The following is a 17,366-nucleotide window of genomic DNA, read 5'->3' on the forward strand; positions in this document are numbered from 1 at the left end:
ACGGGTCTTGAAACTCGTACTCGGTGTTTCTGTAGCGGCTACTAAGCCCCGTTCGAGTCGGCTTGTCCTTCAACGTTGTCTTCAGGCTCAGCTAGGGGAGGCCCAGGAAGTGTGTTGCTTCCACCTGGTCTGTTCATAGGGAGAGGGGCGTTAGCTGGGTGGGGATCTGGGGGCATGCGAAGACGCGCCGTGAGTTATGTGGCGGCACTCATTGGTTACTACATCTGCATTCACTCTGCACAGGTATGAGTTTCGCCTACTGCAGTTCAAACCGCATCAGCTCAACATCATCTTGGCTACATGGAGAATCACCGTGGACTTCCTTGAGTGCTCTTCAATGTTTGGTTTCCAGTTAAGTTTGGAATCCAGACTAACTCCCAGGTATTTCACCTTGTTTGACAGATCCAGGAATCGACCGCCTTTAGAGCCCTTTCCATAATTTCACTTCTGATCGAAGGAAAGGAACCCCATACCAGTATCGCTACATCCTCTGAGAGTCTAGCTTTACCAGTACTTTGTTAAAAACCATGAGCCATAGTAACCGTGATAGCACTCCTTCCTGTGGGTAGTCTCTCACTGCATCTTCAGTCACGTTGCTGTCCTTCTATTTAAATGCTGATTTAGTATTTTCTCGATGCTTTTTGGGAGAAAGGAATTGATACCGATTTCTCAGAAAATAACTCTGGCAACCCAACATTGTGAACTGTGTGATTTATAAAGAATATTTTCGAGGTATGCGTGATAAGATTTAAAGCATTTGGTCTTTCTATTTTTACCACCGTAATTTAGTTTAGTTTGCCCTTATCTGCGACATCTTGTTCAAGTCTCATAAAAAAATATTTTACAAGAAGCAGCATAATCGGTATACTGAACTACGATAGCTCATTTAAAGTTTTGAAACTTTCGAGGGTACCAAAGTTTTTTTCCAGTTTTAGGGAATAGTCTTATAACTTATTATTTAAAATAAGCCATTGGTTTTCACCACGGTTCATAACTCACGAAGCTATAAAGAATCTAAATACAGAGATGTAAAATTATTCACCGTTTAACGTTTTTGTATTTTCGTAATGAGGATTGAAAGAAAATATATGCATGCAAGTAGCACCTGCAGGAACTTAAGATATTAAATAAAAAAATTCGCCAAATTTGTCAAGCTTCGCCTCTACGCCAGTTTCGGCCTTAAATTCCTCATACCAATGAATTAATTTAGCATTCTTTGCTTTTTTGGCTGTAGTCATCCCTTCACTGAATTCACTGAATCTAGTTTCGAAATTCTTAGCAACCCCAACGATCTTCTCTTTGAATTCACTATCGAACTTGTTGAAGCCATTGTTTTCCAAAGCTGCCTTCAATGTTATTTGCAATTTCGAACACTCGGGCATGCCTTGGTAGTCGGCCAAGAGGGTTGCAAATTCAATCATTTCAGTGAAGAGTTTCAATAGAACCTCCTCTTGTTCTTCCATGTTGATGCGTGAGATTTCTTCAACAACTTTGGACATGCGAGTGATGTTGGCTTGCAATTGTTCATCCTTTACTGGAATCGCATTCAATTCCTTAACGGAATTCCTTATGACTACGCTTCCCTTGTCGAGTGTCCATTTAGCTAATACAGCTATTTCGGTCAAAGTGTCAGCAACAAGTTGCACCTTGGCGTCGTCCTCTTCGGCAGCTGTGCCTTGAGTTTCATGGAGGCTGTTGGCACCGTGTACAACTACGGCGACAGACTCACGCTTCATATGCGGTAAGGCATGGATGATCTTTTAATTTAAATAATTTTAAGCCATTTCACATCTGTTGAAAAAATCTCTTTTACTTTACCTGAACAAACAGCAAAGCGCTGGTTGCGATAAGTAACGCCTGCTTCATTTTAGCTGATGGCTTTAGATTTAAACGGAATAGAAAGATGCGCTGCAGTGTGATCGAAATTGACTCGCAATGGCATTTTATACGATTTCTACCTTAATTAATTTTAAATAATATATGTAAGTCGATTTTAGGAGCAAATTAAAGTGTACATACCTACATATGTTTATATGTTTGTACATTGGGGTAGCCCTAATTTCTTTGGCAGATTGATTTTTATATCAAAGTTTTTTTTCGATGAACAAATCGCTTTATTTAGTCAGTGTTCGCTGCCCCATATGTATATGTACATATTAGGGATGTTGCGAATGTGAAATAACAGCTAACATCCGCGGATGCGAATGCGAATGCGGATGTCAAGTATTTTTAAGAAATAACCAGGTAAGTAAACTAAGTTATTTTGGTAAATAAAAAAATGTAAAACTTAGTAATTTTTAATAATGTGTATTTTATTTAGTACTTGAGTTTAAAAACTTAAAATCTTATTTAATAAAAAGTAATGAGAATTGCATCGGGGCTGCAAATGTCGGATGTATCCTCCTGACTTTCATGTTCACTTGAAGAATCTAGCGTAATGGTGAGATCGTTGTGTAAACAGCGCTTACAAACCAAACCAGATGTGTCAGATTTTTCTGAAGCTTTTTAAAAAGAATTCTTCATTCTCATTCCTTTGGCTGTTTCAGAATTTGGAGAACTTGTACCGGATCAGCGTTTTTCGATTTTAGTTTTTGTAATTCATTTTGAATGGTTTCTTCTGCGACTGGTTCGAAGAATTTGTGCTTATAGCCATCTAGATAGGTGGATATGGAAAACAAATTATTATTTTCCAGGAATGAAAATTTTTAACAAAATTCTGTTTTTAAAGTCTTGCCTGCCAGAGAAAACAAAAAATATATATTATTAAAAGGACTATGTTCTGTTTGACGTTCGTCAAAGGCCAAGTATAAGTGGGAACTTGCATAACTGCCCGATTATATAGCTGAAGAAATAATAAGTTTAAACACATTTTTATCAAAGTTGATAAATATGACATTTGACCAGTTTTGTTACAAAAAAATACTCCAACGACAACAGGCAAAAAATATTGGCTACAATTTGTCATTTTGTTTGCCAGATACGACGTTTTATTGGTGCACTTGCACAACATTCGCATTCGCAAAAGCTCCGCATTGATTATTGGGAATGCGATAGCGAATGCGAATGCTAAAATGAATGCGGAAGCTCCGCGGTTGCCAATGCGAATGCGAATATTCGCAACAACCCTGGTACATATGTACGTTTGTGAATTCAGCAAATAAAGTTTTATTACATTTTTAATAGATTTTTGTGACTTTGAGCAACGAGAGGCACATGTTTCCCTCAAACTAAAGATACTAAGTTCCACAAAGCTCATGGATTGCAGCCTAGCTGAGGTGTAGCGCATCGACAAATTATCAAAATTTTAAAATAAATGACTTTCAAGAGCCACCCTAATGAACCGATATTTTTCATATATACACATTAGGATGGGCCAATATATATGGATCGATTTTTTTCGACATCGTTCCTATCAGACTTGGATTCTTTATAATATTCTAAGAAAAAAATTCCTACAGACCATAGCTCTAAAGTCAATTTCGAGCCTGCACAATTTTAAAAGAACATATCTTTAAATAATGCTAAGTTAATATGCAGATTAATATTTACTAAAGTGTTACAAATGTTTTTTTTTTATAAAGAATTGTATTTGGGGGTTTTTTGATACGAATAATAAATTTTTGATATCTATTTCTTATTTAAAGAACCGAAAAATGGCGCTACAAATCAATAGCCGAGTCCAGTTAGCTGAAAATATAGGGGTAAGCTTACAATAGTTCGCACAAAGCTGAAAATTGGTATGAAATTAGCGACCACTGTTAAATGAAATGTCAAAAGTCCCCATCGATCCCACGTCTGCAAAAAAAGTTATTCAAGGTCAAAGGTCACATAAATTAATTTTTTGAATTTTCCAGCAAAACGGTAAGATTTATCATAAAAATAGGTGAGACGTAAGTGTAGATCATACAATTATCTATAAAAACTGTTATAACATTTTTCTTCCTAAGGATTACCATTTCTGAGATATGCGACTCAAAATTGTAGTAAAAGGTATGTACTTTATAATATGCAAATCATAAATTTTCACTTTTCCAGAGGTATGTAGTATGAAAAACTCGTTTTGTATGGGAGGTACCATGCCATAATTTCCAATAATCCCAAATTTTTATCCATGAGTATGGTATTAATTTCATATATCCCCATACCAAGTTGCAGTACTCTACCACGAATACTTCCAGAGATATTCAGTTTGAATGGGAGGTGCCACACACTCTTTATATATCTAAATATTTTTCAGCCTATAACCATCCTTGGAAAGTCTGCAGTAGATGTCCAAAATTAAAAAAAAAATCGGTGGAGCCTTTCTTAGACTATGTTCAAACAGGCAACTTATTGACAATTAAGAACCTTTTCACCAATTTAGGCCTTAATTGTTATACAACTTATCATTCGAAAATTCAAATTATTAATTGCCAATTAATAATTAATTGGCAATCAATTTGTGTCAGATTCTCTATGCAACCCTGCTAGGTATGTTTAATTTTGACTTGCAGGTATGTTTATTGAACAAAGAGCAATCAGCTGTTTGTTTCTGGTCCTCTTTTAAAGCTGATATTCCATCAGGGATGGAAAATTGAATTCTTAAATTGTACCTAATTTACGGAAACTTTACCTAAAAGTAAGATGTACCTAAAAAGTAAATATGTATTTATATATCGATGGCTGAATGGAAGATCGACCTATCTCGGCAGCCAGTTCAAAAGCGCCGAGCGTTGCTCAAAAATTTTCTGAGATAGGGCATTTTCGAACTGGCTGCCGAGATAGGTCGATCTTCCACGCAGCCATCGATATAATGAAAAATAGGAGGTAACAATTCCCATCCAACAGCTGATTTCGTATCGCTAATTGGGCAGCTGACGTGTGTGCGAACACCAACCTCATTACCGCAAATTAAAGCTTAATTGCCTCAGCTAATTTGTTTTAAGATAGTTTTAACGCCATCTTGCGGTTCTTTACATAAGAAATAGGTATCAAAAATTAATTCTTCGTAGCAAAAAAACTCCCAAATACAAATTTATATTAAAAAAAAAGATTCGTAACACTTTAGTAAATATTAATCTGCATATTAACTTAGCATCAATTAAAGATACCTTCTTTCGAAATTGCGCATTAATATTAGAGCTATGGTCGAAAGGGCTTTTTTTCTTATGTAGAATTCGAATCGAAAAAAATTGACCCGCCCTAATACACAGATATATATATGTATATATATGCATACATATGTAAGCGTATGACATTAAATTAATAACACAAAGTGCTTCTAATCTCTTAACCCCACACAAATGAAGTCACGTATTGATGATGTTGCACAATTTTCTCTTACCCATAGCACAGCTCCATGATATGTTATAATTAGGGTATGGAATTAAATGCACTGAAAATTTAAAAATATACTGTAAAAATAAGTTAATGTATGTTCAAAAGTATTCAATTAAATTTTGCAGTGGGCGCACAGGTACATTTCAAGACACGAATGTATGTAGATAAGCTAATTCTCTACAAGTATGTGTATGCAAATATGTATGTACACATACAAATTAAGAAAACTTAATCACATTAGCATATATGAATGAAATTTTTTTTTTTTAAATTATCAATAATTAAATCTTCATGGTTTGGTCTTAAAAAACTTTTTTACATAGAAAATGAACGTTCTGAATCCACAGAAGTGATTGGAGCATACGTAAAAGCAGCCAGTTCCTTTGAAGAATATATATTTTTTTAATCATAAACATTTTGTTTACAAAAAATAGAAACAAAGCTTGAGAATTGTTATAAATGTTACGTATCCGGACGGAATAAATGACAGTTTCGTTGCAGTAGTAATGTCATGTAAATATAATCTCAAAAGCTATTTCTCTGCTGAGTCAAACGAATGACCATATTAAAAAGAACAACAACAATGTTAAATTTTTCATCTCATATTTTAATATTATTTAATTAGTTTTCGTTTCTAAAAACATTGTTGTATTCTCATTGCCCTGTTCTTAGTATTTGTGCGTAGAGGGCAAAGAGAAGGTAACATTTTTTGGTAGAAACGAAAACGCCATAAGTTTTTAATTTATTCAGTTTATAAGAGTAGATTTTTCAATATTTTTTGTTTCGGCAACATTTAAAAATTTTTATTGCAACTCTTAAATTCGCAGTATGAAAATTAATACCAGTGGCAACCCTTTTGAAAAATATCTGGATCAAAGAGTTTGGAAATTTTTCTCCATTCTACCGAATATCTTAATATTTCATTTAATTTTAAATTTTTGTTCTTAACTTTTTAGATTTGTGACAACGCTAACGAAAAAAATTTCTAGGTTAAAGATTTCTTTTAACACCCATACTGTAATACATATTTCATTTATAAAAGGTTTAAAACATATGGCAACTCTTTTTATAAATATTTTCTAAACTAAAATTTCTCAAAATACTTTATTTTTACACCCATATTATAATAGTTTATTTACCTTACCAATTTACAAACGGATGGTGACGAACGCTGTCCGGAAACACGTCCACCAGCGAAATGGAAAGCGTGATTATCACGAGGGCCTTTCCCTCGTAGTATGTAAATACTAATGTACAAATGTATAAGCTTCGAAAATCTTTTATTAGCATTCTATGTATGTATGTACTTATATGGATTTTCGAGTGGTACAAAAAAAAGTCTGAGATAGCCCAACCTTTCCAAAATTTTTTCTCTTGCCAAAAGACGTGCAGGTACCAAATTTTACGAAATGTTTATATTTTACTCTAGAAGTATATTGTTGTATACTAACCAAATAATTGGTTAAGCAACCTAATATTATTTTAAATTTAAATTAGACGAATAAATATTGTCATGGTAGCACTAGCTTTTTATTAAAATTATAAATATTTTTGTCAGTTTCATTTACCACCCTTCATTGATTACAGTAGAAAATTGAAAGTTGGTATAGTTATTACAAATACCAAAGGGAAAAAACCAAGGCGTGCCCTTTTTTTACGAAGGAATTTCTTTCCTGCATAAAAAATTTGGAGCACTCTAATCTCTAGAACTTTTGGTTTATATGGTCAAAATCGCTGTATCTGTTGGTTATTTTTCAAAAGACAATATCTCATAATAAGAGTTACTGTACTGTTCTATCGGATCCAAATCCAATATGGCGGTAAAATTTTGGAATAAACATTAATTCTTATAAGATTTAGTAGCTTGGACCGTCTTTTTGGATCCGCGATTTCGAATTTTGAATATCTAACTCCATATTCGTAACCAGTGACCTCAAGAACCCATGGACACAAAGATAAATGTAAATCCGTCAATATTTATATGTAAAAAAAAACTTTTGTCACATAACGATCGCTATGGTTTTTGAGGTTAGAAAAAAATTCTGACGTGATGAATCAAAATGCACTTCAGATTCGTGTTCAACGACCCTAAAAACATATGGACAAAAGAAACTTTCGAAAATTGGTTTTGTAGTCTTGTGTTATTTATTGTTTTTTTTTTTTTTTAGTTTCTTATTATGTATTTTTTTCTTCTAACATTGCCGGGCTTGAAATTTTTTTGTTACTTATGAGTTAAGGGAAATCGGTTAGATGAGTGTGTTAAAAACGTTTTTTTAATGCCTAAAATCAAAAGTTCCTGAGATAGGCTGAAAGCTCTTCCTATCTTTTCTGCAAACCAAAGTTTCCAAATTTTAGCAAAACCTTTAAGAGCATCGCAATTCTTTTCAGTATTCTATAACGGTTTCATTACGTTTTTATTTCGCGAAATAAAGAATGACACCGGTAGTTTTTCCATTTTGATTGAAGCGCAACGACAAACTTGCTAAAAAACGAGTAAAATAGACATATTTAATGAAAGAAAGTCGAATGATTTTTATCCGTTAACATTTTGAGTGTTGTGCTTCCACGAATTCTGTGTTTGTTGTAAGTGAGTGTGAGTGAAGTGTTGTTGTGAGCCAACTGAGCTATTGGATGAGCACACCTGCACTCAAATCGTAACATCCGTTCACGTATCGAAAACCATACGAAAGCAAATTACGTGATAAGTCAGGGAGGTTAAGCTGAATGGGACAAAAAGTACGTTCACGTATGTCTTAATCCGAAAAATGTGTTTTTGCGTGACGAGTAGTATGATATCGTATGTAACGATTCGAGCCCTGCTCTATATAACGAAGTAATTCCCCGATTTTTGGAACTCGTTACAGAGAAGTTTGAATGTATGTATGTGTTTCCTTCGATACGCAAAACAGCCCATCATTTTCGATTATAAATCAATTCAATTCCGGGTGAGCTAAAATGTGGTTGTGAATCTGTCACTTAATGTGAGACTAGATTTGGCAATAAATAACAAATGAAATTAAAAATGGTTTTAAGAATAAAATGTTCTATTTTATTTAAGTAGTCAATAGTTTTTTACAAAGTTTAATACAAACAAACATAGGTATTAAAAACTAAACAAATCACTAAATTTATCAAGCTTCTTCTCCCTGTCTGTTTCAGCCTTGAATGCTTGATACCACTCAAGCAATTTAGCATCCTTCGCTTTCTCGGCTAGAGTCAAAGCTTTGACATACTCAGCAAATGCCTGATCGAAATTTTTAGCCAACTCGATGATTTTCTCTTCAAATTCGCTTTCAAATCGGTTGTAACCATTATTTTCCAAAGCTGTTTTTAAAGTATGTCGTAATTTTGAATCCGCGGGCATGTTCTCATAGTCTTCCATCATTGTTGCAAAATCAATCAGAAATTCGAATCGTTTTATAATACCTTCTTTATTATCTTCCAAGTTCAGCTGTGACGTTTCAGTTGCAATGCGATGCATACGGGTGATATTCGCTTGCAAGAGTGCATCTTTCTGCGGAATTTCATTCAATTCTTCAACGGTGTTCTTCACAACTATGCTACCCTTTTCGAGTATCCATTTGGAAAGTTGACTTAATTGGCCTATAGTAAATGCCATGAGTTGCATTTTTGGATTGTCTTCTTCGGCGCTAGATTCATGGCTGGAATGAATACTGTTGTGGGTGAGGAGGGTCTCCACCTCGCGTTTCGTATGCGGCAAGGCGTGTACGAACTATCGTGCAAAAGTTGTCGTATGTACATGTATTTAATAATATTATAAGTTGATATAAAATATGCTTACTTGCGACAATAGCAAGGCGCCGGTAATGAGGATTAAAGCTTGCTGCATTTTTAGCAATGTAAATGATTTCATGGCTGAAGGAAGGATTGCCTCTGGGAAGCTTCAAATCTGACTGAGTTGCAACTGAACTAAAATGCTATTTTATATGGTCCAAAAAATGCTGATTAGAATCGAAGATTGGAGGAGCTCAAACCAAATACAGAAAGTGTATAGTATACACGATTGTATTAGTACTCGTGAATTTATGAAATTTTTTATTTTTTTTTATTTAAAGTAAATCCAATATACATATGTATAAAAGTAAATTGAAGCAGCATCGAATGCATACATAAATCGCACGTTTAACAATAAAGATCACTAAGTCAAAATTTCCGTTTTTTTTTAAGATTTTATAATATAATTAATAAGCTTGATAAGGAGAATATACTCTGTTTAAGAGATAACAAAACTCCCCAAAAATGGCGTAGGTGTTTGTTTTTGTACGCCAACCATGCTTATAAATTCATCAAACATTGATTGCGTTTTTCTACGAAATTAAAAATTTGAATTGACTCACTTTATTATTAAACGTGCGAAATGTATTTGTATTTTTTTCATTTATTGCATTGATAAGCTGTGCTTATTAGCTGTTGGGTGTTAGATTACTTCATAGCGTAATGATAAGTTCTGTTAGGCGCAGGTAACTGACACTTTAGCCTTGTACTCGGTTGCAAAATAAATGCACAGGCCCACGCAAGTCTGTTATCGGCATTTATAAAATAATGCCTAGACGCGTCACATGCAAAATTTGCTTTTTCCCAATTAGCCAAGAAAGGTGACCTGCTTCGGGTCAAATAAAATATATGTATATATCATCGTTTAAAGATAAGTTTTAGCCAAAACACTTAAGCTTCGCGAAAAATATTTTTGTGTTGCAAAATATGAGCTATGCGCTTTTGTTTTCAATAAAAATGAGCATTATATAATCTTCATAGAATTATAAAAAAATTATTTAAAGTTGTGACTGGTGGGACATCTCCTTGTGATTGATGTATGTAAAGTAAATAAAAGTTTCCATAGACAAAAATAACAACTTCTTTTATTTTTGTAATATTTTTTGCAACAGATGAATGAGATTTAGCCATCTTAAAAGAGGTTACTACTGAAATAGAGATAATTAGGGCATATTTAAATTTATGTCGTTTTCCTCTTTTCAATGGAATGACCCGTAAGGTAAAGTAAAATAGTTTTCTATAGTTTGTACGGAAACGAATCAAAAATATGTATTTTCGGTGCACAGTTTACGATTTTAAAATAGCTATAGCATAACGAAACCCTAAAAAAACTATAAATACATCATTAAATTAGCTATTGCGATTTGTAGTCAGCTGCCTAAATACAAAAAAAAAATAAATTATAGGAAAATGAAATGAAAACGCAACCTAAGTAAGTAGTTTAGAAACCAGTATTGAATGATTGACATGCCTTAGAAAAAAACTTCGAGATTTTGAAAATTGCCGTTACATTAGCAGAGGGCGTGCTTACTGTCTGATTAAAAAAAAAAAAAAAAAGTTATGTAGTTCTTAAGGAGGCCAAGCGCATTGTTATATATATGTATCAAATTTGGTAAATATTGGTGAAGTGGTTTTCGAGATACCTACTCATATTTTGTGGTTTTAAAATATTTTGAAGAGGGTTGTCACCTGATTAAAAAGTTTTCTGAAAAACTTTATTTCCAAAATATATGTAGGAGCGTTTCCATCTTTTTGAAAGATTAAATTCAACTTGAATTACGTATTCTACTTTTAAGATTAGGAGCTATGGCTTCGACACAGCCCTCAGGTCAAGACGAAGGCGCTAGACTGATCCTTTTTAAAAATTCGAAATTATTCGCACACAAGAACCAATCTGAAAAAAACGGATGGTATATCGCAAATCAGCATCCTAAACTAGCGAAACTGTGAGAACCCTATTTATTTCAGTTAATTTTACTCGATGAAAATTGATTTTTATGCCTTGAATATATGTATGCATTCGCATGTTATGCACATTTGTGATGAGTATTCTAAAGAGCTAGTTAAATTCTATACAACTTTAATTACTTATTTCATTTAGCTCAATTTTTAAGCGTACTAATGAATCACTATTTAACAAGACACAACTCATGGCAGGCGGGGCAACAGCAATTCATTGAATAAGTACTTGTGCGTTGAGCTCATTTTCTCATTTCACAAATTTATTTACATTTTCCAGCTGAACATATTTACTTTTTAGCTTAGCTACTGGCATTTCCGTTCATTAATTTGTGCAGCTACAAATATGGAAATGTGCATACATATGTATGCACATACAAGGGTACTTTTTAATGTTTGCACAAACTGCTCACTTGATTGATATCCGTGTGGTGCCGCCCAATGCAAGCAAGCGAATATGGCGATGAGACTTGTGGGTGAAATACATACCAACATAGCATTCCTGCGCTCATATACCGCTATACATACATACATACATACTGTACGTACAACTATCCACCTGTCCACCTTTGTCACTGGCATATAATTACATAGCACCATACATACATACATACAAACATACAGACATATTTACATACTATACACAATTGTTGCTCTTCAACCCATTCAGCTAAATCACTTAACTTGACCGCGCTATTCAATCGCTTTCAATAAAACTTCAATTATATTTGCTGCACGGATATTTACTTTATTCCACCATTCAACCATTGGCAATTCCATGTGGATTTCGTCGCTCTTCACTCTGATACCCTTTTGCTATTTTCTTAGCCTTTAGATGTACATACATACTAGCTAAGTAGCACAATAGTTTGAAGTACTTCCTTCTATGTATATCAGAAATTTTGAATTGTTTTCCTCTTTCCGGTTTATGATAGAAGAAAGTTGCTTATTTTACTATTGTAACAGTATTTAACGGTTGAGTTTTATTTATCCCTTTCTGTGTATTGCATACATACGTATTTGTTAGCGTTTGGTGCTTTGTGCCCGCTCTTCCTGTTTTCCACATCCGGTTACTGCTATGCATCTGATGGTACAAGCAAATAGTTTTAAGTATGGCTTAGACCCTAGCTGAATGCAAGTAAAGTGCTATTTTTGCACTTGTGTGTATTGAAAGCAATTCACTGCGCTTGTTTGTTTCATTTCCTTTCCGAGTTCTTTTTTGCAACAGCTGTGACTATTTACTTTCTTTGCTAACCTACAATTAACCAAGCCTTTTCAATCATTCAATCCTCTCAACGCGGCGATCCCGCAACCCCGAAACCCCGCAACCCCGCAACCAAGCAATCTTCTACGCGCCATTGCAATTTTCATTAAATCTACGCGAAGTAGCTGAGCATTCGTAAGATGAACGAACTCCCAACGCAACTTTACGCCCTTAGCAAGTGCCACTCGATGTACATAAATACAAGAGTAGTAGTGCGCTTGTGTTTTTGTTGTCAGTGTTGTTGTAGAACAACGTTTTACTGTTGATTAGTTGAAAAAATCGTAAGAAGCTACTTTGATTAAGAAGGCTGAAATGATACTTAGTATACATATAGGTATAATGGCTATTCTTATTTGAGGCCATTCTTAACTATTTGAGTGGGCCAGCTCTTTGCTTGCGTTCATCGCTGTGGGTAACTTGATTGAACACACTATAGATTTAATATATATATATATATGTATATATGTAGGTTTGTTCCACACGAGCCAGCGGGATCCCGCGGGTGCCTAAACCAGCCCAGAAAGCGTTCCTCATGCTATAAAAATGGGTAATAGAGAGCGAATACGTTCCACTTTTGGATGGTAAATATCTTCCTCTTTGTGCCTGAAACAGCCTGGACTTGTTTTCCGGGCACAAATGTGCAAATAGTCGAATTGCAATAACAGCTGTTGTGGAAATGGAGAATGCCACAGAAGTTTCCGAAAATCTAGTTTTTTGCTAATTTTTTTAGCCATATAAGATAAATATACATAAAATCATTGTTTAGAGCACGACATGTGGTTTTTTGCGTTCCTCACGCACTGGACACTTTTGGCACTAGTTGGCACATTTTTGGCACTTCTGATAGAGTAACTTATTTTTACGCTCTAATTACCGAAAAAGCCCGGAAAGCGTGTTGAACAAAGCTATTAAAAAAAAAATACTGCGGTCAACATGAAGCTAAACGCAAAACTGGCAACTTTTGTTGGTTAATAATTAAGATGAAGCTTTATGCAGTTCAAAAAGAAATTGCCATCGTGCGACAAAAGCAAAAAAAAAATTTAAAACCACATGAAACAATTAATATACCCAAGAAACTATGGGCCAAATATAGTAAAACTGTTTTAGTTTTTCACTCTCACGTAGGGATGTTAATTTTTTTGCTGTTTTATGATACCGGGTTTTTCGGGATGTCTTTATCACGATTAGTCCTAGGGATTTAGACATTCATTACTTTTCAACAACTTAAATCGAAAAAGTGGATTCTAAATTGTTGAGAAGCTCTCCTACCATAAAATAAATAATAATTAAGTGGGTTTCAAACCAACTTTTTATTTAAAGTGGCGTTTTTATTTTTTTTCTCTGGCGTGAGGATTTATTTTAAAGAACTTTGTAATTTCAAAGATATGATTAATTCCAAAAATTATTAAAAAAAATCAATGCATGGTAGAATAAAAATATGGGTACCAAATAAAAGGAAGGAAACTTATTTAGAAAAAAAAATTATTAAAATTTTTTGGATTCATAAGGACGAATAGGTAACTTTTTAAGCTGATAAAGTTTGAAGGACGAGACTCGAGGATGTTATCGGGTTTATATAAGTCCTTAACATATAATTTTTCAAAAACAAATCTTGCGAAATTTCAAGAAAACAATTTTAAAAGGACATTTTTCATACTTACCAGTCCATATGCACAAAAAACTTTTATCTGATTAAATTCTACAGAATCTCCCCTTTGACTTGATACCCATACTTCTTCTCTAAGCACATTTCACTGAATTTGTTAAATCATTTTGGAATTACTTATGTACGTCACGGACGGTGAACAACTAAAAACGCAATTTTACAATATTTGGCTCATTGTTTCACGAATATATTGATTTTTGTGTGTAAAATTTATTATCGCACGGTGTTAAGTATATGATAATTTTAAATAAATATAGCCAATACTGGTCAAGAAAAGGAGTTTCTATTTCTATTACATATCCCGAAAATTCTGGGATTATTTGCCAAGAATCCTGGGATTTTAGAGACAAAAAAAGGCCGGGATTAACACTTCTACCCTGACGTCAGGATTTTTTTTTAAAGTAAGTTTATTTCAAAAAATTATCTAAAAAAAACAGTGCAACGTAGAATAACAATACGGGTACCCAGTGAAAGTGCAAACTTTAAAGAATTCGAAAAAAATAAAGTTTTTTTCGTATACGAGAAATAATAAGTATTGAAAATGTTATATTATTAAATTATATTATTCAAAGCTAATAAAGTTAGGAGGATGGACGAATTTCGAAGATATGATCGCGTTTATTTTAGTGCTTAATATATAATTTTTTCAAATATAAATATTGCAAGCTTTCAAGGATATTCAAGGACAAAATTTTAAAAGAACATTTTCCACACCCCTAATCTGACGTCAGAGAGAAAAATTAAACACGCAATTTTACTACATTTTGCCCATAGCTTTGCGAATATTTTTATTGACATTTTTGGGTGCCCACGGTATATCGGCAATATTAGGAAGGCTAATTATACGATAATTGGCGCAAACGGCAGGGTCTCCATTTTTATGGATTGACCATATATTCATCGGACCAAATTCTGCTTAACAGCTGATACATGCCCTGCCAGCTCCTAGGCAATCCAACGTAAGCATGAGCTCCATAAAATCTGATGCGCATACAAAAGAAGAGAGGAGAAGACTGAAACTAAACTCTTTCTGCCTGCAACTTTGATGTAAACACCCTATAAAAGTTTGCTATGTTCAATTCCTTTACGAAAATACTCTTTCAGCGGCTAGCATCTACAGCTAGCAACTCATTTAACTGGCTCTTTCACTATTTACTTGGCGATTAGGTTTAGAAGTTGGAATAGCTTGCGACGACCTCCCCGCCCCTCCCCCCCCCAACCAATGCTAAGTTGCATTTGCAGAACAACTTTTTTCTACCAAAATATGCATACTTATGTAGTCACGGTTGCCACTTCATCAAAATTTTGTGTACCACAATATCCAATTTTAAAGGACCTAAATAAAATAAAATTTATAATTTTCTGCTATCTATCAAATATATATATATATGTATATGTATAAATTTTTTTTAATAATAAATTTTCTCTACATATTTGTTTGCATTTGTGCATATATAGACAGTGTCAAATGTGAATGTACACCTTGTTCTAATATCATATTCACAATTATTTTCATGAAAATTTGTTTCCGTAATTACACAGATTTCCAAAAATTTCTGCATATTGAACCAAACCTCTATATCGCTATGATACTCGACGCCCTGAATACGAATCCGCGGTTTGTTAATCTCCATCGCGTCAGGTTTGAGATCATTTGAAGTTTAGGTAGTGAAAAATTCGTTGAAAAACCTGAAAATTCAATACAATTCTTTTGAATTTGACCTTGAGATATGTTGGCATGACTTCTAGATAACTTTGAAGAATCAAATTTTTTCAGACCTAGGGTTCTCATTCAGCGCGTGGAATACCATACAAATATATAGAGGCATGGCTCAATATGCAGAAAACTTTTTTTTGTAAACCTGTGTTATTGTTATGAAGCTAGCTATAAAAAATTTGTATCAAAATTTAAAAATTTTTATTCCGAATTTCTAGAGTATGCAGTTTTGTAGTCCGTTCAATTTTAGCTACGCAAAGTACAAGTTTCAAATCACTTAAAATTACCGTTGATTTGTTAGATTTTTTTTTTTTGTGGAGGGTGGTGCGCGTTTTCTTCCACATAAAAGTAGATTTTGCTTATGCGTTATATAGAAGAAAACGCGCAACACCCTCCACAAAAGAAATCAAAAAAATCAACAGTAACTTCTAGCAACTTGAAACTTGCACTTTGTTTTACTAAAATTGAACTGGCTATAAAATTTTCTAGAAATTCATTGTCAGAATTCCACTGCAGTATGGCGATAACAATAAACAGAACAAGCCGAGCAGCTGCAGCGAGTGCTACATATATCAAACAAACGGATAGCTCCCGCCAACACCAAACGATGGATAGCCATAGTTGGTTCAAAAAGGCCCAAAACTAACAAAAAGGTCCAAAGGCCTAAACGGAGAAAAAAGGCCCATATTTGGTAAAATTGTACCAAAGTGGCAACCCCGTATGTAGTATGTAATAGCTGCCGGCGCCACCCCCGCACTACAGGTTGCCTACTTAAAATTAGTGCTGAGCGCTGAGCATACTATTTGCAAATGCCCAAAGCATATTGCCCATAATAAAGCGTTGAAGGTTTGAATGAGTGGCGCGCGCACATCCACATCCACATACATACATACATATGTACATGCAAACGTCATGCGCGTTCGTAAGCCGTTTGCATGGCGGGCAGTAGTTGGTTAATAACAGGACTATGAATAGATGAATGGGACGCGAATGAATGAGTGGCGCAAAGGTGTTATCTGATTGCAATTCCGCACACACGCAGCAAATAGAAAACAGCAAAACAAATAGTAAATAAATAAATACCAAATAGCTGTCAAGCAAATGAATGAAAAACGAAGGAAATTGACATACAAACAAAAAGGCGAGATATTATCAAATGGAAAACTTGAATGGTTTTTTGTACGTTTTGTTGTTTGGTTGTTTTGTTTTGCTTTGGTTTGGTTTAGTTGCGACGTTGCTTTTGCTTTGAAACGCTCTATGCAAATAGTATAAAATAAAGTAGATGAAGAAGTACTTTTCGCATGAAAGAGGCTCTGAGCCATAACAAAGATAAAGAAAAACAGTAAAAGTAAAAACAGTTGAGCTTGTGATATCAGCGCATCGAAATGACTGCAAGGACAACTTTGGTGCAACGGTTCATATCGGTAATTAACATCTTGACTGACTTTGCAGAACAACAAATAATGATAGCATGATGAATGACGGCAGCTCTGCTGGTGAGAAGAAAGTAGACATTGCACTATTTGGTCAGTCGCATCAATATACCGGGAGTAGTTAACGTTAAATGTATTAAAACTTTTTATAAGTAATACTTCCACAGTAATTTTAATTACAATTACGCATAGAAAACGAAGTTTGGTGTTTGC

At 34.2% G+C, this 17,366-nt stretch overlaps 2 protein-coding genes across 2 annotated transcripts; both read right to left on the reverse strand.

Annotated features, from left to right (window-relative positions):
* Nucleotides 1-1,029: 1,029 nt before the first annotated feature.
* On the reverse strand, nt 1,030-1,919 carry LOC118738474. Its single transcript, XM_036469409.1, has 2 exons — nt 1,819-1,919; nt 1,030-1,757 (listed from the first exon to the last, which is right to left on the reverse strand). Exons 1-2 carry the CDS (start codon nt 1,864-1,866, stop codon nt 1,116-1,118), a joined length of 690 nt encoding a protein of 229 aa, XP_036325302.1. The 5' UTR covers nt 1,867-1,919; the 3' UTR covers nt 1,030-1,115.
* Nucleotides 1,920-8,366: 6,447 nt separating this feature from the next.
* Nucleotides 8,367-9,223, reverse strand: LOC118738475. Its single transcript, XM_036469410.1, has 2 exons — nt 9,122-9,223; nt 8,367-9,052 (listed from the first exon to the last, which is right to left on the reverse strand). The coding sequence occupies exons 1-2, from the start codon at nt 9,191-9,193 to the stop codon at nt 8,423-8,425; spliced, it is 702 nt and encodes a 233-aa protein (XP_036325303.1). The 5' UTR covers nt 9,194-9,223; the 3' UTR covers nt 8,367-8,422.
* Nucleotides 9,224-17,366: the final 8,143 nt, after the last annotated feature.

Source organism: Rhagoletis pomonella, unplaced genomic scaffold (assembly GCF_013731165.1).
Source record: "Rhagoletis pomonella isolate Grant_MI unplaced genomic scaffold, Rhpom_1.0 Rhpom_scaffold_00004, whole genome shotgun sequence".
NCBI classification, from domain to species: domain Eukaryota; kingdom Metazoa; phylum Arthropoda; class Insecta; order Diptera; family Tephritidae; genus Rhagoletis; species Rhagoletis pomonella.

Bases quoted from the DNA above. Each gene is read 5' to 3' on its own strand.
- LOC118738474 (XM_036469409.1), bottom strand. From the start codon at position 1,866: ATGAAGCAGGCGTTACTTATCGCAACCAGCGCTTTGCTGTTTGTTCAG. The intron at 1,758-1,818 runs GTAAAGTAAAAG...TTAAATTAAAAG, and splicing joins GCGCTTTGCTGTTTGTTCAG to ATCATCCATGCCTTACCGCA.
- LOC118738475 (XM_036469410.1), bottom strand. From the start codon at position 9,193: ATGAAATCATTTACATTGCTAAAAATGCAGCAAGCTTTAATCCTCATT. The intron at 9,053-9,121 runs GTAAGCATATTT...TTTGCACGATAG, and splicing joins GCGCCTTGCTATTGTCGCAA to TTCGTACACGCCTTGCCGCA.